The sequence below is a fragment of the Agelaius phoeniceus genome, chromosome 5, assembly GCF_051311805.1.
Source record: "Agelaius phoeniceus isolate bAgePho1 chromosome 5, bAgePho1.hap1, whole genome shotgun sequence".
Taxonomy (NCBI): domain Eukaryota; kingdom Metazoa; phylum Chordata; class Aves; order Passeriformes; family Icteridae; genus Agelaius; species Agelaius phoeniceus.
In genome coordinates this window covers 25525161-25549407 of record NC_135269.1, presented here as the reverse complement: position 1 = coordinate 25549407, position 24247 = coordinate 25525161, and the positions used below count along the sequence as shown (strand labels likewise).

Sequence of the window (24247 nt, the reverse complement as noted above, 5' to 3'; positions counted from 1 at the left end):
GGCCGGCGGACGGCGGGTGGGGGGGGGCGGCGGAGGATGGCGGAGCCGCGCCGGGTGCCGTTCATTAGCCTGTCACCCGTGCGGCGCCGCGAGGGCGAGAGCCCGGCACTGGAGCGAGAGCCGGCGGGCCGCGACCCGGAGCCACCTCCGGCGGGCCGTGAGGCGCCACCGCCGGAGCCGCCGCCGCACGAGCCGCCCGGCGACAGCGCTGCCCGCCCGGAGCCGCCCCGCGACCCCGGCCGGCCCGAGCAGCCGCCGCAGCGGGAGCCCCCACGGCCCGAGCCACCGCCGCTGCCGCCACCGCCGCGCCAGAGCGGGCGGCAGGAGCCGCCGCCGCCGCGGGAGGCGCTCCCGCTCCGCCAGACGGTCCGCCTGGAGGTGGTGCTGAAGGACCCCACCGAGGAGGGCTGCGTGGAGTTCAGCTACCCGGAGCTGCTGCTGTGCGGGGACTCGCGGGTACGGGACTTCCCCTTCTTCCCTCCCCTCCCGCCGGCACGGCCGCGCTTCCTCCTCCTCCTCTCGGCTGCCGGCGGCCCCGGCCTTGCCGATGGTGTTACCGGTTACCCCTTGCTGCTCGGGGGTGGTCCCGGTGCGGCGGGAGGGGCGGCGTCCTGGAGGGAAGTCCGGCTGCCTTGCCGTCGCTGCGCGCTCCTCCTGGTGCTGAGGCTGCGCCTGTGCCCGTGCCCGTGGGGGGAAGGGGAGGCTTCCCACTTGTCCCTGAGCTGGCCAAGGGCTCCTGGCTTCTCCTGCCGGCTGAGGCGGAGAAGCGCCACTGTCTTGTGTCCCGCTTACCCCGGCTCACCTCCCTGCCGCTCCCCTTCCCTGCCCCGAGAGGTGTTGCATCCTCCCTTCCTGGGAGCCCTTTACCGGCAGCTGAACGAAACTCTGACCACGCCGGTCTGTATTCCGGGTTGTCCCTAGGCTGTGTGCAGGTAAATAAAGAAAGCCCGGCTCTGCTATAAGCCTCGAGAAGCAGGGAAGTGATCATTAGCAGACTTGGAGAGGAGTTCTTGTAGTCTTGAAGGAGACAGGGATAAATGAGAGTTAAGATTGAACTGGTAACCACACCTGTAAGTGTTGAGAACTTAATTCAAGGAAGAAAACTAAAGTGTTCTTCCTTTCTTGTTCCTCTCAAGCAGAAAGTGTTTGATACTTGAACTACTTTGTTTTTTTAAGGATAAAGCTTCTGCAGACTTTAGGAAGCAAGCAGTGTTAGCCAATCAACAGGGCCCACTGTTCCAAGTGGGAAGGAGAGACACATGTCCTTAAGCTGGTTACGCTTGAGCTGCTCATTCTTAATTGTACTTAGTTGAGTGAAGTTGTACTTGATTTAAATAGTTATGGCTTCTCTTTAATCCAGTGCACAGTTTTAGAGAAAGCTTGTCTCTTACTGGAAAAGGAAGAGGGCAAGTAACTACTACTTAGAAGGTTGTGGTAGATCTGGTGATAAAAGCAAGTATCAAATACCAGTACAGATAGTGCCACGGGATTTTTACATACAGGACAAACTTGAATACGGTTAAAACTTTTCTTCTGCACCAAAGTGTTTCTAGGAGATGACGGTGCTGTAGCTATACTTAGCAAGCTGCTCACTTTTTCTGCTGTAGGAGGAATATATACACATTGGATTGTGTTCAAGTGTGGAAGGCAGAAAAATCAGTGACTGATTTTAATCCCTCAGATCTTGTCATGCAAGTTAAAAGGTTCCTTCTGTTCATCCTGTCCTACAGCTGTTGTGGGCAAACAGTGCCAGTTATGACTCCTCAGAATTAGTGTAGCATAATCATGCTGCTCTCTGAAGTGCAATCTTTCTGAGCAGTTCTGTGAAGGTGAAAATTGTGTTAGTGTTTAGAAGTGGTTCAGTACTTGAAGGCTGACTTTTCCCTTTGGCAGTTCCCAGTTCCATAACTGCCTCTTATTCTGAAGGTTGCCAGTATCCTAATCACATACTCAGGGAAAACGGGCTCTTTCTCATGTAGTTCTGATGCAAATTCCATGTCTTCTGGGGGTGGGAGAGCATTTATTTAGGGGATTTTGGTACAGCTGGGATCAGAAACTGCTTTTATGGTAGAGACAGTGATAGTAATGCTTTATAAGAAACTTTGTGTATTTTTCAGCTCCTTAGAGTCCAAATTAAAATGAATGGATCATAATGGCACTTCTGTTACTGGGTTGTAGAATAATCAGCTGATTTACTATGAAAACAGTGTCATAAACCAGGATCCTTTTAGAGTGATTCTGAACTTTTACTCATGTTTAAAACCTGATGTATACTTGGCCCGTCAGTTTAATTTCTTGCTTGTTATATGGTAGAACCTGGAAAAGCTACTCTAATATTAGCGAAGATTTAAAATCTTGAAATTTGCTTTTTCAAAGTAGGTAGTTACTAGTTGGTAGTTAATTTTGTGGTTTTAAATGGAGTTTTAGATTTCAAAATTTGTTGTTTTAATAATGTTTCAATTTAAAATTAATAGTTCAGATACTTTACTATGCAAATTTTTTGTAAGGGTGAAAATTGATTTGGTTTTCTTGAAGCTATTGTTGATTCCTCCCCTATAAAAAGTTGCTCAACTTTTTTATAACATTTCCCATTAAAATTTAACTTTACAAAGTCAGGAGCTTCTCTTTCTATCTTGTAGTATTCTTGTAGGAACTGTAGCAACCAAGAAAAGCTCTCCAAAGGAAGGCAAGCACTGGTGCATAGGCATAACTTCAATTATGGCTTTAATAGGCCATGATAGTAGTAGTTATATAATAATGAAGTGATAGAGAATCCCAAAACTGATTTGGCCGTGCAACTTCTGTCTTTTTTTAATTCCAAATTTAGGTTCCTATGCTGAATCAGAAACTAGTGGAAATGTTTATTTTAAAAACTTGGGCTGTCCTTGTCCTTTTTTACCTTGATAAAGAGAACATCCTTTGATAGGGTTGTTTGTAGAGTTCATCTTCTGGGAGGAATTATGTAAAGTTTTGAATGTGAGTAATAAGTTGGTGTGGTTGAAGGGTTTATTTGCCTCTTAAATACTGGCAGGAGTGAAAGTGCGCTCCCATTTCTTTTGGGGTGACTGAGGCTTGGTACGTAAAACCCAAGTCAAAGTGGATGAGTCAGAAGCTCAAGTTGGCTTCTGTTGAACAGGCTCCAAAGGTGCTGAAGTAGTAATGTCTTAGTTCAAGAGCCATCCATCCCTTAGAAACAGTCAAAACTAAAATTTGCTTGAATTTCAGTTTTCAATACTGCTTAACTAAATAAATTGCTAGTCAGCTTTGAGTGTTTGATGGAGAGAGGCAAGTTAACACTTAAGTACTAAGTTTCATTGAACTTTAGGCTCAACCTTGTCTCCTTTCACAGTTAGAAAAAAGCCACATATGCCTAGCAGAAGATGAGGAATACCTTTTCCCAGCTAAAAGTAGAGGAAATGATGTTTCATGAATTGAGCAGTATTTTATATTTAATTATGCCTGCAGGAAATAAGTAAGTGGCTTTAATTTGTTTTAGGAGTAACTATAGCCTCTATTAATTTTTTCTCCAAATACTCAGTCTGGAAAATGTATTGTAATTATGTGGTGTTTGCAGTTTTGCTTAGCTTACCTTCCTCATTACATTGGTCTTGATGCTAATGAGCTGGTTTGGTCACCATTTAGTCAATATTCTGGCTTCTTAAACCATGGAGGAAAGATCTTGCTTTTCTTAACTTGTTTTTTTTATTCTTCATAAATCCTCATTAATTCATTGGTGAGTAGTCCATATGCAGTAAAATCAGTTGCCATCCATAAAGTTCTGCAAAATGGAATTCCATTCCACCATATTTTAGCATCCTAGTACCTTCCTCCTTCTGGCAATTACTGTATTTATGTGAACTCCAATTTGAAGGAGGGCAGCCCTGTTTTTCTGCCATCACTTATTAAAAAAAACAAAAGCACTGTGTATACTCTGTTCATTGACTTTGTCTCAGTGAAAACCTCTTTCTAAAAAACACCAAAAAGTAAGGGGCTACTCCCTCCTTGTATGTATAGCTGGAATATTAAATCTTTTGTGGCTAACATAGTTACTATTACTGAAATTAACTCTTGCGCTGTAATTTTTTTCTTTAGATAAAAGACTTACATTAATTATGGTTATAATTTACTGAGCTTTTTAGTCTTCTGGCTGCTTCCTTCCTGGTTAACACATCATGTACATCCTGTCTGTTATAGCTAGAAGAATCACAACAGCTGTTAGAGGGGCCAGTGAGTGGAAGAAGGAGGTAAAAAGGAGTTGTGATTAGAGATAATTTTTTCTAAAAAAATAATAATTCTCTCTTATGCTTAGACTTAGAGTTGAGGTTGTTGTGGAATGCTTGGGAAAATACAAATCTGAGTACCTTAATTCTTCTGCTTTTGTTGTCATCAGAAGAAAAGTAGCTAGATGGTAATTCAAAGATCTAAGTGATTTTTAGAGATTAAGTATAAATTTTGACTACTTAGTCATCAGAGCATTGTTTTCTGGCATTTAATAGGTTTTGAGATGCACTCTGTTTCTTATGGAATGAATGTGTAACTTTTGCATTTTTCAGAAGAAATCAGTTCATTTAGAGGATCCATATAATGATGAGCAACGTGAGCGACATGAAGTAGAAATGCTTGCCAAGAAGTTTGAGGCAAAATACGTGAGTTACTGCACTTTGTTAAAAAATACAAATATTTAATAGTGATAACAGATAATGTTGGTGGGTTTTTTTTCCTGAATAAGGTTGCTAATGTAGTGTCAAAGGACTTCTGTACATTTCAGCCATGACTGTCTCACATTATTTCATTTAAGTACCTTGAAGCTGCCACAAGCTTATCAGACAAGTCTGCTAAATAGATAGCAGACTGTTATAGCTTGTGAAGCTATTCTTGGAAAAGAATAATCTTGGTAATCTTGGTAATAGATGCAGGTCAATATTCATGCTCTACACTGTGCTGGAGGAAAAAATTTTTATCTAATGCTGTTGTGTATTATTGAACTGGTCTTCTCTTTGGGCTAAGTACTGATGAATCTTGATGTCCTGACTAGTTTGGAATGTTTCCATAGGAAGTTATTTGTTAAATAGTAAATCATTGCTCGATAAATGTCTGGTAGCTGCCAACTGCCTGAAGATACTCTACTGGCTCTGCAAAGTGTAGTGTGAGTGACTTGAACAACACTAGCTAGCAACATAAAGAACCTTTCACTAGTAAATGAAGGTAGAAATCAGAAAATGTTGACAAAAACCACACCCAAACAGGTCTTTAAGAATTCATATGGGTAGGGTTGGGTGATTAAGTCTGAGCTGGCAATCAGAGCTCATCATCGTGCTGAGGCATGTTGATATTCTGGATTACGAATGGAACACCTCAGTAATAAAGAAGGGAAACAAGAGCAGTCATTTGTATCTTTTGCTATTAATATACATATTAAAATCTTTTTTGTCTGACTTACTTGGATTTTTTTTTCTGGCAAAGGCAGATTTTTCTACGTGCTCAGTCTATATAGTCTGTCGAAATAATTACTACTTCAAGGCATGCTAGCTGTGATACATAACAAAATCAGCTCTTAAACTGAAAAGAATTATTCTCATCTTTTGGAGAGATTGAGAGAACCCAATATGAATTGAGAAGGCTGTTCCAAAATGCTGTTTTAATTTGAATTATAAATAATTTTTTGAATGTGAGAGAAAAATGTTTCAGTCACACTTTTTTAGAAAACTCATTTCTGTTATTAAAGTGGTAAGGATTTTATAATGTCTGAAACAAGTTGCTTAACTACAGTTGATGAAAGTCAATGGAAGTATGTAAAGCAATGTATGTAGGAGGGAGTGGTAGTGGAAGTAATCTAATTTTACATATATGTTTATGCATCCATCAAAGCTGAACCTGTACATATATGGACAAAACATTTTATTAGACTTAAGAAAACCATGGTTCAGTGTTCAGTAGTCACAGAAAGGGACGAATAGGTGCTTTTAACCATTAGAAAGCAGTAGGTAACAAAAAATTACAATTTTCAACAGTTTAAATTTGTGGTACACTTGCATCTTCATTACTACTTGCACTTCTGATTCCTTGCCTTTCATTCTCTGACTTGCCTTTTGTCCCTTCCAACCCCTTGAAAGGGAATGTCCTCTATATAAAGAAGCACTTACTAGGTTAGAACCACTAAGCATGAAGGGTGATGAGGGATTAAGATTCCTTGTGTTAGAAACTCCCTGTCCTTTCTCTTCCAATGTAAGAGCCATCAGTCTCTTCTTGCCATCCATGCTTAGAGGAATTGTATCTCTGAACGCTGACCCAGTACAATTGCTCATGTTCTGACAGCATCCAGCCATCTTCTGCCTCTTGTGGTGAGACATTCACTGCATAGCTTCAGTTGGAGCAGGGATCCCATGTAGTAGATTCCCATTCTCCTCAAGTGAATGACTAGCTGCAGGATACTCTTCTGAGCTGGAGTTACACTGTAACACTCCTTAACAGTGCTTTACTGTAAATGAAATCAGTGGTTGTATAAGAAAAAAATAAAGGGTTTTTTTTCAGGTTTGCAGAAGTGCTGTATCCTCCTCTAATTAGGTATTACTTATCTAAGATATCTGTTTAAAATGGAGTCAAACATTGGTTTTAATCATAACATGTGACAGTACTTCTGGAAAATTTGATGCATGAAAAGCAGTCTGCCTTGAAGACTTTTTACTTCTTTTTAGATAAATTGCTGTACTCATAACCAAATCAGTACAAAAGCCTATGAAAAGTGTCTTTTTGTAAAACAAAATGCATGAAGTACCATTTTTTACCTGATTATTCGGAACTCTCCTGTAATTGTGCACATACTAAACATCAGCTTGAAAAATCTGCTCTGAAGGGTTCCCATTTTCATTGTTTTGATTGCTGTTACTCTCTAGATAAAATCAAACACTGTTGTGAACACATACTGAACCTTGGAGAGTATTGTACATATGTAAGAGCTTTTCTTGGATCAAAATGAAGATCCATCTAATGGATGGTAGCCTAGTCTCTGACACTAGTGGAATCTCATACTTGAAAGTATAATAGAGCAAGTGTTCATTGGTATTACTACACTGTGCCTGTCTGGCAGCCTGTGTTGTATCTTAATTTCTCTCAAAGCCAAAGGTCACATGTTTAATCTTTTTAAAGCTTTCTGCCAGAAATCTACCAGGTTGTGACCGTATTTCTGTGTTCCACAGCACTGGAGTATCATGGTGACTGTCCTATAAAAACATGCTGTGTTTAAACCTGATGAGATCTTGTAGCGCTCCATAGTTTCTGTATTGTAAGAAACAGAGAAACACTTCCAGTTCTTCTGCACATTGCATGTGATTTTGACGTTATCATCTAAATCCAGCCCTTTAGTTCTCCAGCTGTAGTGTCTTAACATTGTTATTATATGGAAGTGGTGTTTTTTATCTTTAAACATCCTTGTTGGCTTACTGTTCTCTTTTTTGTTCTAATTGTTTTTTTTAAATGAAAGGATATTAATGGTATGATGCCCTGATATTTCAGTGTTATAATGATGACTTCTGGTTTGGTTCTCTGTTCCGTTTTTTTTTTATAAGTCCCAACTCATTTTTTTGATCATTCTTGATTAAGCAAATGTCTGAACTGTGCCTTGCAACTCCAATGGTTCCTGAGCAGCATAACAAATTTGCAGCATGCTGTTTGTTTTGTTTAGGTTTTTTGCTTAGGTTGTACTTACATTATGTGGCTTACCTTGCTCTATTGATGCTGAATTTAACTGCCTATTTATCATACTAAATTCAGAGCAACTGGAAGGTCTTTAGTGATTCTTTAGTTGTTTTCTTTTTCCTTTACTTTCCTCAGTAAATTGTCATCTTAGACCCCATCCTTCCCAACTCTTCACCTGCTCTGTTGCTTCTAAAGGAATGAATGCATATTCCATAATAATTTTGCTGATCACTTTTGCCAAAATGAGATACCTATTCTTAGGTGTACCTTTTCTTTCCTAGTTGTAGATCAGACATCAGTTTGAGTGGACCTTCCTTATCTAGTGAGAGTTTCTTGTTTTTAAAGATGTTTGAAACACTTCTAAAGCATTCGAAATGCTTTCTTCTACCAGCATTTCTTCCTGCTCTGTATATTCTTGTGCCTGCTGGTTCTTTTGTTTATAGCTTTTATTAGTGTATCCACCTTAAAGATCAGGTTTACTGGTTTTTAAATTCTTCTCTTCAAGATTCTTCAGGTATTGGCATTTTATTTATCACCTACCTTCTAGTCCTGTTGGGCAAAGTTTATTTAAATGCAAGGTTTAATGACACAGTTAATATCTTAAAGTCATCTTTGGCTTTTCTGAATAGTTGTATGAGTAGTATTTGCAGCTTCAGGAGCCAGGCACCTTAATTTGCTCTAGTATTGTGACTACTTATGTTCTAAGACAAAAAGATTGGAGGAAAGCTGCAGTCATAAAAGTTCCCTGAAGTGCTGCATGGTGGACACTGACACAGATAATCCCTTCATTCTTCTGCTGCACTCTTGCGTCCTTAACATCTTGATCATATGAAATCTCAACACAGATCCTTGAACAGAACTGGGTAGAGCCAGGCCTGAAGGAAAATCTCTTAATTATGCACACAGTGGTTCAGATATTTTCATATGTCTGAATGCAGGTTGTATTTTAAGACTGCTTTTGTTCATTCAGCTATTTTAAGACTTTTTTTTGTTGCTACTTTGTTCTATATCTGGTTTTCTGACAGTCAGAATGTATTGGAAATTTAAATTTTTTTTATTGCCCTTTATTATACTGAAATCATAGAATCATAGGATAACCATTGCTGCAAAAAGATTTTAGACTTGCAAACAAGGATGTTGATGGTTACTAGCAAGATCTATGTAGTACAGAGATGGATTGCATTACACATTAGTGAGTTCAGTACAGGTGAGGTATGGTTTATGAAGCATTCTTAGCCTGCTGGCCCCTGAGTCAGAATCATGAATTATATAAGCTTTTGCACTGGAGTTTAATCAGAATTCTTAAGTGCTGCCTTTTTCTGACTTACTTTTCCTTCTCTCATCTATCTAATGTAAACTTTCTTTTTAAAAAAAAAAACACTGCATGTTTTGGAACTGTGCTGTCATTCAGATGTTTTTCCAGATGAGCGATTGTAGGAGATGATAGGAATACTTAGCTTGGAATGTAGTTTGGAAATGTGAATTAAAAGTTGAACTTACTTTTGAGGTTTTTCTCCTAGGACTATTGCATTTGTTTATTTAAGTATATGTGAGAGATACACTGCTTGCAAGAGCACATGCTTTACTTTGTGACAAACTTGCATGTTCTCAAAATCTTGTTAAAATGGAGGTGTTGAGACGCTTACACCACTCATAAACGTGCAGGGGTGAAACCACGTTTGGGCAGTGGCTGCATTCTCATAGTAACCAATGGACTGTGATATTTGGATGTCACACCTAGAAAGACTGACTTGCTCTAAGAGTGCTCAGAGCTGTAGGGTGCAGGCAGAGAAGTTTCAGGAGCAAGTCTTGAATTCATGGGAGTTACCATTTAAATGAAGGGAGTGCTTTTTTGTGAATTTGATCTTTTAAGACCTTTATTGATTATTTTGACAATATATGTGAGCAAGATAACTAGGCCTTATATCCTAAGATTTTTGTGTAGCCTTAAGTTTTTAAGTTTAGATTTCCTGAATATTTGAGCTAGCTGTGAGTCTTTATTTGACTTAACAATGAAATTTCCACATGAAAAGAATACTTGCAGATTAAAATTAATTTTATTAGCTCCTGGAGCTAAGTTAATCCATCCATAGTTTGTGATGCAGCTTCTGGTTTTAATACTCAAGTAACATTTTATGGTTTTTAAAACTCAACTTTTTATGTGTAATAGAGAATTAATCCATCTTGTGTAGGGAAACACTTTAATGAACTCTAGGCTATCATTATTTTCCCTTGTAATGACACTGTAATATGACACTGAAAAACTTAAGACTTTCTAAATTATCCCAACCCTTCTATCATTAGCAGTCCAGTCACTATATACAATATTCATAGGACAGGAAAACCTCTCTAAATAAGAAATGTGAGGAAGATTTTGGTCTTGCAGAAAAAGGTAGCTAGTGGCTGCCTTTCAGGGATGATTCTGGTGAGGCACATTTGCCAGAATGCATCTGTGTGGAAATTTTCATCAGCCATCTAGACCATCTTCAAGGAAGCATTCAAGAAAGCAAAACTGCTAATTCCTTGAATGACTATTCCTCCAACGCCTTATGCTTTGTAGGCTTTAGAACGCTGCTTTCATGTTTCCTAAGTGGTGTAACACTTGCTTTGTCTTCAGGGTGGCAAGCCCCACAAGCATCGGAAAGATCGCCTGCAGGATCTGATCGACATCGGTTACGGCTACGACGAGACAGACCCTTTCATTGATAACTCTGAAGCGGTAAGTAACCTTCACCATAGCAGCAGGAAACCGTGAGGCAGTGCTTTATCTTTTCAATACAGAGCAAAGGTAAGGGAAAATACTTTGTACCTGTTGTGAATGCAAAGGCCGTACTACTTTGGGAGACTGTGAATTACTGTATTTGTAGTCTTACTCAAGATATTATGCACCAAAAAATTAAGAAAGCTATTCCTAGATCAAATAATTTTCTAGCTTTAGAAATCAATTTTTTTATGTGCTTCATTTACTGTTGACTGAAATGACACTTGCTCTGTCTAGTTTCTTGTACTAGCTCTCTAGTTACTGAGGAAAGTAAAGGATTATTAGTGGGTTACTGGCATTAGATTTCCTGCTTTAGATCACGAAGCTATTCTCCTCTTAAAAACCAGTAAAAAGAGGATGGTTATTCTAAACATTGAATATGTCTGAAAAATTTGAGACAAAACAGGTTAAACAGCAGGATATTACTGCTTACTTTGTCTGAATATTTTTTAGACATGAAAACACATCTTCGAGTAAAAGAAAAAGGTATTAGTTTGGTGCAGGCAGTATGAGGGATATCAGAAGGTTTAGAAGAGGGCATTTGAAGATAATCTTGGAGGTGATATATGAAATTACAAAAATGAGAAAAAAGCCTGGGGAAAAAAGTGGATTATCTAAAAGCTCAGAAACCTCCTATAATTCTTCCTTATTAAATGTCAGGAAGAAGTATGTGTACAGTTTAGTCAAGTAGAAAAAAACAAAAGTAAGAGCTGTCACTTGCCAGCCTTCAGTTTCCTCCAGTGCTGAGTGACACTGGACAAAACAGCAGTGATCTGCTGTGAGAAGGAGTGGGCTAGAATTGAGTGGGAGAGGAAAGATTATGAAAAGGAGTTGAGAGAAAAGAGTAAGAAAAGCACATAAGTGCATTGCTTAGCATACATTATGTCAAGCCTTCATTTAAATTCAAAAGCTTTACAGAAAAGAACTGTAAACTGAGCTGTGAAGTTTCTAGCACATAGATGTTGCAATGAGTGATCCTATGACCTGTGTGAGGTGCACAGAAAGTGTCTGCAGAGCTGATAACTTTTTCAGCAGAAATTGAGCAGTAAACCACAGTGCATAGCAGGCTGAGCTTATCTGTGTGCATTGGTAGTTTTTGAAGCAGGTCTGAAGCTGTGTGGAGAGAGCTTGCTGTAAAGTGCTTTTTGTAACTTGTTAGTCATTTTTCATTGTCTAGAAACTTGAACCTGCCAATATTAAGCTGTTTTATCATTATCCCACAACTTCTGGTTGTACTGCTGGAACAGTATTGGGGTCTAAGCCTTCATATGTCTTTTCCAAAGGTCAGATTCAGCTCTTCAGCTTGGAAGGAACAGATGTGCTTCATTTCTGCTGAGAAACCACTTGAGCCTATAGGTTAATCTGGTTTCTCACTGTTGCTTAAGTTCATCATCTTCGCTTTTAAAATTTAATGGTACCCAGCCCAAGTTCTAGCTAGGTTTTCCTGGATTTACTGTGACCCATCACAGATCTGATGGGAGATTTGGAACACTGGCGGTACTCAGAGCACAGGTCTCTGTCAAAGTACGAGTCTGGTGTATTAATACTTAGCATACTGTGCCTCCTTCCAGCACTGGTGGTGATACCAGCAGCAGATCTGGTAGATTTGCAGGAGCATTTACTTCTGTCTCTTGCCAGAGTCCTTGCAAAATGTACAAAAGGCAGTTGTTGGAGAACCAGATGGTTGCATCGTGTGCTAGCTGTGGAAGCTATTGGAGAGAAATGGTGTATTCTCTAAAGATTGCTCTCCTCAATAAATCATTATGCCTCATGTCTGCCTTACGAATACAGACTAGTGAGAAACCATCTTTGTTTTGCTTTTGTCTCCATTTTTATATAGAAAAGAAGAAAAAATATAGTGGGCCAGCTGCAGTCCATGTTGTTGTTGCAGAGCTTAAGGGTTCTGCAATGTAGGAGTTGAAGTTCAACAAAACCTCTAATTCCATCATTCTGCCTTGGATACAAGTGTTCAGAAAGAAGTGTTCAGAAAGAAAGTCTACATGTCTGGCATGCTCATCTTTTGTATGGCCAGCTATGAAATTGCTGTGTACCCTGAGATGTGTTAGAGCCAGGCCCTGGACTACTTCTTAGAAGACACACTTTCTTACACATAAAAAGCTATAATATCCTGGGGACAAACACTTGAAAAGTGAATAGGAGTGCCTCTTTAATTGCTCCAGGATTAGCTTGTCTCTATCCCAGAAAAAAAATTTGAAAGCTTCCTCAGAATTTTAGTCCTTTTTTTTATCATAGTTGTGAAAGAAATACTGAGCTCTTTGGCACCGAAACAGATTTATTCCATAGCTTTAGAGATACTTTCCTTTTAAAAACAGATTTTGAGGTAAATGCATTTGCAGGCAAGCAGGAAATGTATGCAAGCAGCTATTCTTGAGTTGAGCATTTTGACTGTAGTCAGTGGATTGTGATAATTCCAGTAAAAAAAGAAAATCACAAGTGACTTACTGTTGTTTCTAACCCCTCTATAGGGGTTAGCCTGATGGCAAGTCCTAATCTTTGCTTATCTTAATAGACCTATACAAAATGTTCATAACCTGTGAAGAAAGCTGCCCCTCCTCAGTGTTTCCACTGCTTTGATGTTGAAAATAGGTTTTGCTGTAGTGTAAGCTGCCCAGAACTACATTCTTTATGAAGTGGAATTCCTGTAGAATTTTTCACCCACTCTATTTTTCCTGCACACACATTCATGTCCAGCCAGATCAGGTTGATTACTTGCTCTTGTGATGACCTCTGATTATTTGGTTGGTTGAATGTTTTCCTGGCAATGTAAGCTTTATATAGGTAGAGACTGCAAGGGAACACAGTACTTTCTGAGCTTTCTGTTATGCTATACAGAAGAGGGAATTTAAAGTAATGCATAGTGTTAATGAAAGTGTATGCTGTTTTCTCTTACTTGAAGGTAACGAGGCTTGGATATTCAAACCAAAGACTTCCCTCATTTCAAGTAGATGCATGTAGAAAAAGAACTGTTGACCTACAAATCTATAAGCAGTGTCTTTTGAAGCAGTGATACTAGATAGCTATACTGGCAGGAATTGAAGCTAAATGTGAATGCCAAGAGCAGTGGGAAGCAGGCAGTTCAGCTCTTCAGACACCCAGGCCCCTGTGTAAATATTTGACCTAGTCTGTTATATTCATAGTTCCATAGTAGCCTTCTAAACACTGCTGTAAAAAGTCCGGTGCTGGTCGCTGGAGAAAACCAGTGTATCAATGGTTTCTCATACATGGATTTTCATTCTCCAAAACAGGTACTTCAGCTAAAAGGAAGATCTTACTTTTTCCTTTGCTACATCTTGCCTCAAGAATTCAGATCATCTTTAAAGAAAACCTTTCAAAGGTTTTGTGTTGGTTTTAGTAATTCTGGACACACTGTTAAAAGCATTGCTCTGTTTCTATCTGGGTTCCCTAGAATACCTTCCATAATTTAAGGGCTTGGTCTCTGCAAAAATTCTGTGTCATGAAACACAGTTTTCACGTGTTTCTACAATAAATTTGTCCTCATCTTGTATTCTCCAAACTTAAATAGATTTAATATCCTCTTCTCTCCTACCCTGGCTTGCCCCTAAAACCTGAAGCTAATGGGTTATCAGTAAGTTATCTTGGACAAAACTTTTGAATATCTTAGAAACTTTTTCCCAGCAAGAACAGTATCTCTTCAGGGAATAGCATCTCAGTGTTTTAATGGAAATTTTTACCATTTTTGTGAGGTTATGGGCCAGATGTAGTTCCAGGCCAGCTTGGTACTGTTCTCTCATTCTTCCTACTCTAAGGAGCTTGTTTTATGCTAACAATGGAAAGGAGTGTTGTTGTTTTAAAAAGATGACTGTCTCTTAAAAAATTCTAACAAAACAACCAAGCTATCAACCTGCAAATGTTAGAGGCAATTACAGAAAAACACTCCATAGGTTCCATTATTAAAAATACTTTTGTGGTGTATTGAGAGAAGTTGAACACTGTGGCATTTTTCATCTGGAAAAGGCTGCCTTTGTAGACCTCAGTCACAGACCTCATCCACACTGAATACAGGAGGGTGCATTAAAGCTTCTATTTTTAAGAGGTTCACTTGCCAAGTGTTTTATTGGCTCTGGATTGGTGTGTTTGTATTAGTACTGTCTTCCTTGTTCATTGTCACTTTGCCCAGGCTTGGAAGTTGTGTGCTTGGGGAATGGTGCTCCCTTAGCCGAGTGTGCGGTGTCACCTTTAATAACGCGCCGTGCACGCTTCCCACGTGTCTTCAGGGGACGCCTGCCAGCTAGCCCCTGACATATCTGTGCCTTCAAGTGAGTACAAGGACAAGCTTCAGTTTGGAGATTCTTTGCTTTTTATCCTCCTCACCCCAAAATACATCTAGGTATAAAGGGGAGTATCAAACCAGTAGATACAGATGCAAGAACTAAGCAGGTACAAGAACCAAAATGGCTAGAGGAACAAAGGTAGTTGAATTTGCAGAACACATCTGGTGTTTGTTAAAGCAGTAATAATGTTTTTGTGCTCCTTCTGCAAAAAGGCATACCCTTCTTTAGGAAGGAATGAACTGAATAAACCGAATGAACTGAAAATTCAGCACCTGCATAGGTTCTTGAAAACACCTGAGACTTGTATCTGGCCTGTGTAGTATCACTCTTTAAATTTGTAGGAGAAGGAAATTATAATGGTTGTAGCAGCATCCTGTATTTTGCTAGACTTAATTTTTTGAAGAGCACAAAATCACTTTTCAAAGTAATCTGAGCTACTAGAGGAGTAGAACATAGCCTAGGGTCAGCTATTTAAGTAGATGAATGTGTTTAAGCAGTACAGTGAACCTAAGTGTTTCCCAAAAAATACACAAACAATATGATTACTAACGTAATACAAAGGGAGGTTTATAACATGCCAGAATAACAGATCTTTGATAAGAGCATTTGTCTTAAGTGTCATATGTGGAAAATCTGCTCTTCATGTTAAATGAGGGGAAAAGGAAATTGTAACTTTTCTGCAGAACCTTCTCGTAGTTCTGTAACATTAAACCTGGAGAGATTAAGGAATATGTTACATAATTATTTAACACTGAACTAGATTTTCATTGTGGGTCAGGTCAGAGCTCAAGCTCTGAAAGAATTGAGTTGCACAGATCAAAGTGGTCACATGGCTGGTCATACATTTTGTTACTTTGGCTGAAATGTTTTCAAGGTGAGAAGAATGTAATCTCTGTGAAGTGAAGGTCACTTAAGCTAATAGCATAGCTCTGATGGCTGGTGGAAAGGTATAAAAGGTGTTGGTTGAGATGGGAACAAAACAGGAGAGTAGATGTGTATTGGTACTTCTCTCAAGGTGCTCAGGTAGGCTGATGGATTATGATATCTTGACTACTAAACTAGGATACTCCTATGAGACTACCCTGGGCTAGATATTATATCTTTTATTATCTCTTACACTTTTTTTTCTTTTGTGCTCTGCCAGCTGTCCTTTTCCCCAGGGTTAAAAGAAAAACAAACCAACCTGCCAATTTACCTGTGCATTTTGGAAGAGAAACCTTCTTTATCACAGGAAAGCTCTTTGTGCTTGCTTTTTGATGTCTCCTTGGATTAGCAAAGCAATGCATTGCTTCCCCTTAACCTTGTTCAAGATTTCCTTGTAGGTTCTATTATACTGTAGTTTTTGGAAAGATAGTTATGTAGTTTTTTGAAAACTCAGCCTTAAAGGATGCTAAAGCCAAAGAGTGCATTTCAGTTCTTTGCATCTTGAAGAAGCATAGAGATCAATCAACTCTGTATTTTTGAAGTATCTGAAGTGTGTAGTGAAGTGTGTAGATGTTTAGTCCATTTCACTGGAGGAGCTGTATTTGACATCATTTCAGTAGCTTGGCCTTTATTCAGTGGGCTACTGATGATCAGTATCAATGAAACAGTTCCTTCCACCCCAAGCTGGTTAGACCTACCTCAAAAATAAACTAAGCAAGGTCCAGAAATTATCCCTGCTTATCTTTTAGGTAAGTATTATCTGTTGTACAACAAATAGCAAGCTACATTTGTTAAACCATTTGGACATGTTTGCACCAAATCTCATTTCTAAGACTTAGTACAGAAGTGTTTAAAAACTTTTTTACGTGTGTACTTTTGGAAGTTATTGTCCGGAAGGGAGGTGAATGAGAAGAAGAATCACAGTAGAATATCTGAGGATTGTGGTCAAAATACCTGGACTCAAGAGTAGACAATATTAATATAAGATAATGCTGTGGGTCTAGATTTCAGAACTAAATTGGTATAATCCATAAAAATTCACTGTTCTTGGTATAGTGATGAAGTTAAAACCAGTTAACTTATTTTATAAAAAACTAAATTATTTTTCATACCAAAACATTTAACTAGATTAATAGCACTAAAAGCATAGGAATGTAGCTCAAGGACCATAGTTTAAAATAACTTACATATGAACCTGCTTTTTAGATGGTCAGACAGTTATCAGTCTTATTTTGTTATCTGCAGGATGATTCCATAATCAGTTGTAGGACAAACCTGTGTTCACAGGAGTCAGTCAAGTCCTGTCTCTGTAGGTCTGAGATTTTTTGATTCTTGCCCTTGAAATGTGTAAGGAAGAGCAGAACACTGTAAAGGGCTTTAAACTTATTTTTGTTCATAAGATAAATTGTGTGATTTCATACACAGAAAAACTAGTTTAAAGCAAAGGTCTTGAAAACAGTAATATTTAGAATTTTCAAGAGCCATGTTCCCTTTAACTGAGAGTTCTGAAAGCACTTGAAAATGAAGCTTAATCTCTGTTACTAATACCTTATGCAAACATACTCATTTGCTGTTTAGGTAGGGCACTAGAAAATAGTAAGCTTAGCTCAAAAGGGGGTGTACACTAGCTACACTTGGTCTGCAGGCCCCTATGTCTAAAATACAACATTGAGTTAAAAGTTATACCTGTTCAGTAGGTTCAGGGTAAAAACAGATTTTGATTAAAGAAAAATAGTCTTACTCAAGGGTTAAGAGGAACTGAATATCAGAAAGGTCTTTGAAGGTCTGATTAAATTCATAGTCCTAAACAGAAGCTGTTGAAACCTCAGCTGCTTAGTTATACATCCACATCTTGCTGATCTTACTTGCCTGTTGACTATTATGGAATACATTCACTCTGTATATTAAATGAATTCTGCCTTTCTTGTTGCCTTGTTCCAGTGGATCTGTGCCACACAGCATGTTGATCATCCAGATAATTTGCTGTGATTCATGTGATTCATGATTCCTCATTTGTGAACTCTCTTTAATCCTTACTTGTGTGTTACCTAGGCCTTCCTGTACTGCTCTGCATCTCAGTTTTTACTGTGTTGGCTTTTGCTTCCTATGATAATGGTCCCAGCTTTGCCTGTGTGCTTTTTCCTTCTAATTTGGCAACCACTGTGTTCTTCAGTTTTGATCGTTCTGCCCCACCCTTGCTAATTCAGTTCACACCCTCTCAGCTCAAATGGGAAATGTCTGCTGTGTCTATTAAGCACTGTGGATAATAATTGCTTTTCTCTGCTTTTATTTGCCTTGCACTTAATGAAGCTGGTTCTGAGAGCTGTGGAAAAAGCATGAATTTTCTCTGAAATTCCTACACAACCTCCACTCTCAAGTTTTCTCTGCATGGTCCTCCTGGTCTTTTAAGATGAATGTCAAGTCCACTATTAAGCCACTTCACTTTCATTTTGTTCCATTAATAGATTCTCTCACTTTCTTTTGCTAGCTTTTCAGATCATCTTAGGGTACTTTATAAATGCTGTCACCACTTTTTCTATTTTGTCTTTCTGTACTGCTTGTTAAGTTCTGTGTTCCAGGAAGATAAAAGGTGATGAGTCAGGGAAGTTTCTAACTACTTAATCAGATTAAATCCCTGTATAGGACTCCAGCTCAGGCTCTTTTTCCAGCTTCCTTGTTGAATTACATATTTACTGTTATACTTTCCTGGATAACTCTTCTTCCTGTCTAAAAGTTTTTGGTAGCCTAGACTTCAATTCTTAAACCATTTTATATTCAGTATATTTTACATGGCATGGAGGTTGTTTGTTGCATGTAATAATAGAATTAATATTGTCATCCACTATACTGATTATTGACCACTTTTTCTATGTCTTTGGATTTTAGTATTTTTGAGATTCAGCTTTATGATTCTAACTTGGAAATTTCTTCATAAATACTAAATACTTTTCAAAATAAACTATTGATAGTTTGAAGCATGTTGTAGTTTTAAAATTGTCTGAACAAAGTGAGAATGTTTGCCTTCAAATTAAAAAAGTCCTGGCATTGTGGTATTTAAGAGGCGATGTTGTATTAAACATCTAAAATTGGAAATAAGCTAACAGATACTGTGGTGAAGTTTATGTATGGGATAGCATTTTTAACAAAATAAGATTTCAGAGAACTTTTAAAAAGAATTAGGGTTTTGAGCAGGGCACTGTGGTGAGTTGTCTTGAGAAAGCAGCAGTTTTAATGCTGTAATGCTGCCTTTTGGTTAAGAAAAGAGCATTGTGTTGAAAGGATACTCTGTGTTATTAATGTTCTCTGCTTCAACCAGTTAATTTTCTATAAAATTGCTCTCCTGTTTCTATTCTAGCAAGCTGTGCTGTGAATTGTTATATATACTTTTATGTATAGGGACTGGTGAATGAAATACATGTTTAGTTTATTAAGAAATGCTGATAAGTTCATCTTCCTTTTCCTGCCCAGTATGATGAATTGGTTCCTGCATCCCTGACAACCAAATATGGCGGGTTTTATATCAACACTGGTACACTGCAGTTTCGCCAGGCATCTGAATCAGAGGATGAAGACTTTGCAGATGACAAAAAGCATAGGCCACCTAAAGTGAGTGATTTTAATGAAGGCTTTTTTACAGAAATAGAAGCTAGGTGGACATTGGAAATATTTGATACACTTGGAATGGCTCAGATGGAGAGTCCAAAAGCAGAATGATGCATGGTACTGTTTTTTATTGCATTTTGTTTTGTGGCTCATGTATTAGCATTCAGTAACTAACTCAGGATGTCCACAGGCTATTCAGTCTTGTAAGACTAAGCATCTGTTTAGGCAGCCTGACAAGTTGTGTCCACCCATCTTGAACTGACAGATGATTCTGTAATTTTGTAAGAATTTTATTATACAAGATGAGACCTTAAATTCATCAAATTCATTGATGAATGAATTCATTCATGAATTCATCATTCATCATGCACAAAGTTTGCATGATATGAAATTGTTCCTAATATTGAGAATTTTAAACAAAGTTTAAACATATTTACCAATAAACCATATTTTAAACCAAAATACCCGTTAAAATAAACTCAGTTAATAAGAATAGCTATATTAAAATTCTATACACAATCTTTCCAAACAGCATGCTGTTCTATAAACTTTGACAAGTTACAGTCAATGCAAACATAATTGCAATATGACATTTACAAGTTGCATGCTATTTCTGAGAACTTAGTGCTTCCTGGTGTCCTTTTCTGCTCTATAACACTTAATTTTAAGGTTCTTGTACTGACTCTCTCTGTGATGCAGATAGTGTTCTTTCTAGCAGCCTGTACAATGGTTTTGATTTGTGACTAAAACAGTGTTGATGACTACACCAGAAGTTTGCCTGTTGCTGGCTGATGCTTGCACAGTCTGAAGGCTTTCAGTTTCCTTGCCCTGCACCCTCAGATAATCTAAGGATGGGCAAGGGAGTGGAGACAGATGGTCTGTATTGACCAGCAAAGATATTTCATAGTGGTCAGCTTCATAGTCAGCAATGGAACTTTGGTAGCAGAAGAAGGTGCAGGAATTCCATCTTCCAAGGTAGCCATTGGCCATACTGGCTGGGCAGCACTCTGCATGTACCTTAGAGTATTTATATTACTAAAAACTCTAAATTTCATAGCTGTTTAAAAATGATTAATGATTAACACTTGTCAGTAACTGAAACTGCTGCTAGGAATCCATGGTACCATTTGCCTTTACACACATTAAGGTGTTTTTCCTGGCTCTGAATTGGAAAGTGTAAAGAAAACTGAATGTTTCTTGCTGTAGAAGTCCTTTAGGGTGGAAGAATCATTGTCCTTTATTTGATCTCTTTTCTAGATAGCAAAGTTGAAAGAAAGTGAAGATCGTGGAATGAAGAAACGCAAGCGAAAAGATGAAGGGACAGAGAAGGAGAAGAAGCCTCGGAAAATGAAAGTTCCTAAGCAGTTGGGGTGGGTTTCTTTTTCTTTATAAGAACCCTTCAATTATATTTGAGGTTTGGCTTTGAGACTGTGGGCCATAGCAAGATCATTATAACTCTTTTGATTATTGTACTTTTAAACTGTAATTAATAGCTTATAGATTTTGTTTCAGAATTTCTGTGGGGTTTTTATATTACTCAGTCCTACAGGCTAAACTTTTGTCCCCCGAAACTTTGCACCAGGAATAAGGAAAGACAAATCACAGAAAATAAATTTTGAGTATTATGAATAGCACAAAGTGTCATTGTCCTACCCAGCATCTAAGCTGGCACTAGGGATTGCATCTTCTATTGAAAAATAATGTTTTTACGTTATTTTAATTTAAAGGTTTTAATGTATTTAATTTAAATGTTTTTACATTTAACAAATATCTTTGTTTCTCATCTGTAAAGCTGTAAATACAGTTTAATTATTCTTCTATGTATTTCTTACTGACTTTGTGCTTTCCTCAGTTCTGAGGCTAGCATAGAAAGATTAAGGTGGTGGGGCTAGATTAGGTGGCTGCTAGAAAGCTATTGCTGAGTGGATGGAGGCTGTCTTACTGTGAATATTCTCATTGAATATTGAAAATTTATTGACTTAATTTTTCATCAAGGTGAAAAATTGGTGGAATGTTCTCAGTTTAAAAAAAATATAGATTTTGAGCCTGCATTTAAAAATTTTTAGCAATGAAAAGAATTTTTTTAAAATATATGCTGTACAGGCTACCTGCCACCATTCAGCAGTATTGAGAGGCAAATTTAAGTATTTTAGTATTGTAAATCTGCTGTGAGTTTTAACACTTGTGCCAACTTCTCCATAATTAAATTGAGAAGTCAAAATGAAGTAACCTTTGCCTTAATGTGTATAAAATGTAACAGATCAATTGGAGAACATGTAATCACATGACCACCTAAGGTTTATGGTAATTGATAAAATGATCTGAAGATGGAAGCAGGAAGAACTACTTCTTCCCCCTGATAAATTTTAATTGTACTAAACTTTGAGTTGTCTTGTTAAAGGTTACTAAGGCCTCAGAAGTCACATGCTAATGAAAGGTTTCTTTCCTCTACAGAGTAATGGCCTTAAATTCACACAAGTCTGAGAAGAAGAAAAAGAAATTGTATAAAGACTCACTCTCTCTGGCTGCCATGATCCGTAAATTTCAAAAGGAGAAGGAAGCCATGAGGAAGAAGGAACCTAGTCCAAAACCTCCAGTGACTGTTGCAACCTCTACCCCTAGTAAAATTCCTTCCTCCTCTCTCAGTGCAGGAAATGATATCTCTGACTTGAATCTTAGGATCAATGATCCTGTCCTCTCCATTTTTGGTAGCACAAATGAACCTGAGCTCCTGCAAGAAACTGAAAGTGCCCTGGAGATGTTGGGGGACATTGACTTTGACAAGTTGCTTGATGGCACTTCTGATGGCAGCCCGGTCTCTGAGCTGTCAGGAGAGAATGGAAATGTCACTCAGGCAACCTACACCTCTCAGGTCATGACACCCAAGCAGGTGCCTGCCCTCCCTGAAGGTCTGCCTGTGCTACTTGAAAAGCGCATTGGAGACCTTCGAACAGTAAGTATGAATTCGCTGGTAGTGGATTGCATTCAAGAAGCTGAGAGAACAAGGAAGAACAATTAGGACCTTGGGTGTCATTCTTGAATTGCTGGCTGAAACTTTAGAAATGAAGAATAATGTTATTGGCAATCTTAAAGGCTGTGTTTATACTCAGATGAAAACAGCAGAGATGATGCAGGTCAATTGTTTTAGCAGTGTTTGTTTCACATTGGAAACAGGGTTTTCTAAATCTTTTATGTGCAATAACTTGTAATTTTCATTTATTTATGGGTTTTTCTCCATAATGGAAATACCAGTGTTATTTTAACTTGAATTATTATTTGATAAAATGGAATGAATGGGTGTTTTCTTACTTTGGAGGAGGTTACCTGACATATGACTGCAGCTTACAAATCCATGTATTTTGGATCCAGGTTTTTTGGCTTTCACTTGCCAGTTAAAAAAAAAAAAAAACTGAAAACAAAAAAAAACCAACCCAAGTAAAAAAAGCCACCAAAACCAGAAACCACCACCCAACTACAAAAAACAAACCAACCAACCACAAAACTGAACTTTTTCTTCTGGGAGGTTAGAATGGAATCTGAACTTCTCAAAAATTCAAAAATGGGATGAAAGATGTTAAATTAACAAGTTACAAATATTCCAGTAAGTTATTGAAAGGGATCAGAAGTATTAAGGTATTACATACTCCTTGTTTCAGTTATGGATGTTATCCTAAGTTGAGAATAAATTTGTTGCTTGTTCAAATTTTTATATTAAAGCTTTTCCTTACTTAGAATAAAGTGCAGCTTTTCCATATTTAGTATAAAGTGCAGCTTTTCTTTACTCATAGTTAACTGCTTTTTCAAAACATACTTCCTTTTTTGGACAAAAAATAATTTAAACAATTCCAGAGTTTGCTTTGCTCTTACGTCTATAGAAATGTCTTCTAGTTTTCTTATTTATTTTTAAACATACCAAGCTAAATACAGCCAAGGAATTAATATTAACTGAAGTGAAGGAGCTTCTGTCTACCTTTCAGTATGCAGGTTAATTTTGCTATGAATCAACAATAAGCTTCTAGCAAAAGTGCAGAAATGGATTAGGCCAAAATTCAGGAAGTGTTAGTGACCTACCCCAAGTTAATTCATGTTGCTTCTCTGTATTACAATCTCAAACCAGTTGGGAGGCATCTTTAATTCAGTGGCTCTTAGAAAACATAACTCCTCATAGAATCATAAAATGGTTTGGGTTGGAAGGGCCCTTTAAGATCATCCACTCCAATCCCCCTGCTGTGAGCAGGGACACCTTCCTCTAGACCAGCTGGGAACTCTTCCATTTTTGACAGTGTCTTTTGAAAGATTCCTGTCTAAGCAGAGGAAGTTTAAGTTTATACTTGGGGAACAGCTAGACTGTATGTTGACTTAAAGATTGCGACTTCCATACCTCCTGTAAATTGCAATCAGACATCTAAAAAGCACCAGACTCTTGCAGCTTTAGATCTCTTTAGCACAAAGAAAAGTTTCTAAAGCTGTAGGAAAAAGCCTATGCTCCATGGATGGGGTACAATATATCAAAATTAAAAAAATAATAAGATTGGAAAGCCACTGTCTACAGGCAATAAAAACTTCCTGACTTTCTTTGGTAGATTCATGTGTAATAGTTCCCCAAGTGGGTTATTCTGTACTACCCTGATGGAAGGCAATATTGTATACAAGCAGGAAAGTAAATAAAAGAGGTTTTTCCTCTGTTTTTAAGGTCACTGTCAAGATAATCACTCTGGAAATAAACCCCAACCATAGTTAGTAATCGTGATGAAGTTTTTGAATCTGCCGGTGTTGCTTTTTTTAAAAGCCAGCAGTGCTGTCCAGCATAATAGTATAATGCTGGAATTGCCTTTCAAGGTCTACCTGGGACTAAAATGTCAAAGCTTTTTCCTTCTGCTTTATATAAACCAGATGACTCTAATGTGTCAATTAATGTGTCTTGTGTTAATTAAGCATAAAGGTCCTGGAT

The 24247-nt window shown here is 38.1% G+C and overlaps 1 protein-coding gene across 2 annotated transcripts in view; it reads left to right on the top strand.

Moving 5' to 3' along the window:
- Positions 1 to 24247, top strand: part of UBN2 (ubinuclein 2) — a 51768-nt gene continuing 27521 nt past the window's right edge. The window contains exons 1-6 of one of the 2 annotated variants that reach the window (XM_077178647.1): positions 1 to 456; positions 4557 to 4646; positions 10313 to 10414; positions 19162 to 19299; positions 20554 to 20666; positions 21751 to 22249. In XM_077178647.1, the coding sequence (XP_077034762.1) occupies positions 37 to 456; positions 4557 to 4646; positions 10313 to 10414; positions 19162 to 19299; positions 20554 to 20666; positions 21751 to 22249 (1362 nt within the window). In that variant the 5' untranslated portion in view covers positions 1 to 36. Of the gene's footprint in view, positions 457 to 4553; positions 4647 to 10312; positions 10415 to 19161; positions 19300 to 20553; positions 20667 to 21750; positions 22250 to 24247 lie in introns of both variants that reach the window. The other variant, XM_054630924.2, reaches the window with a different exon arrangement.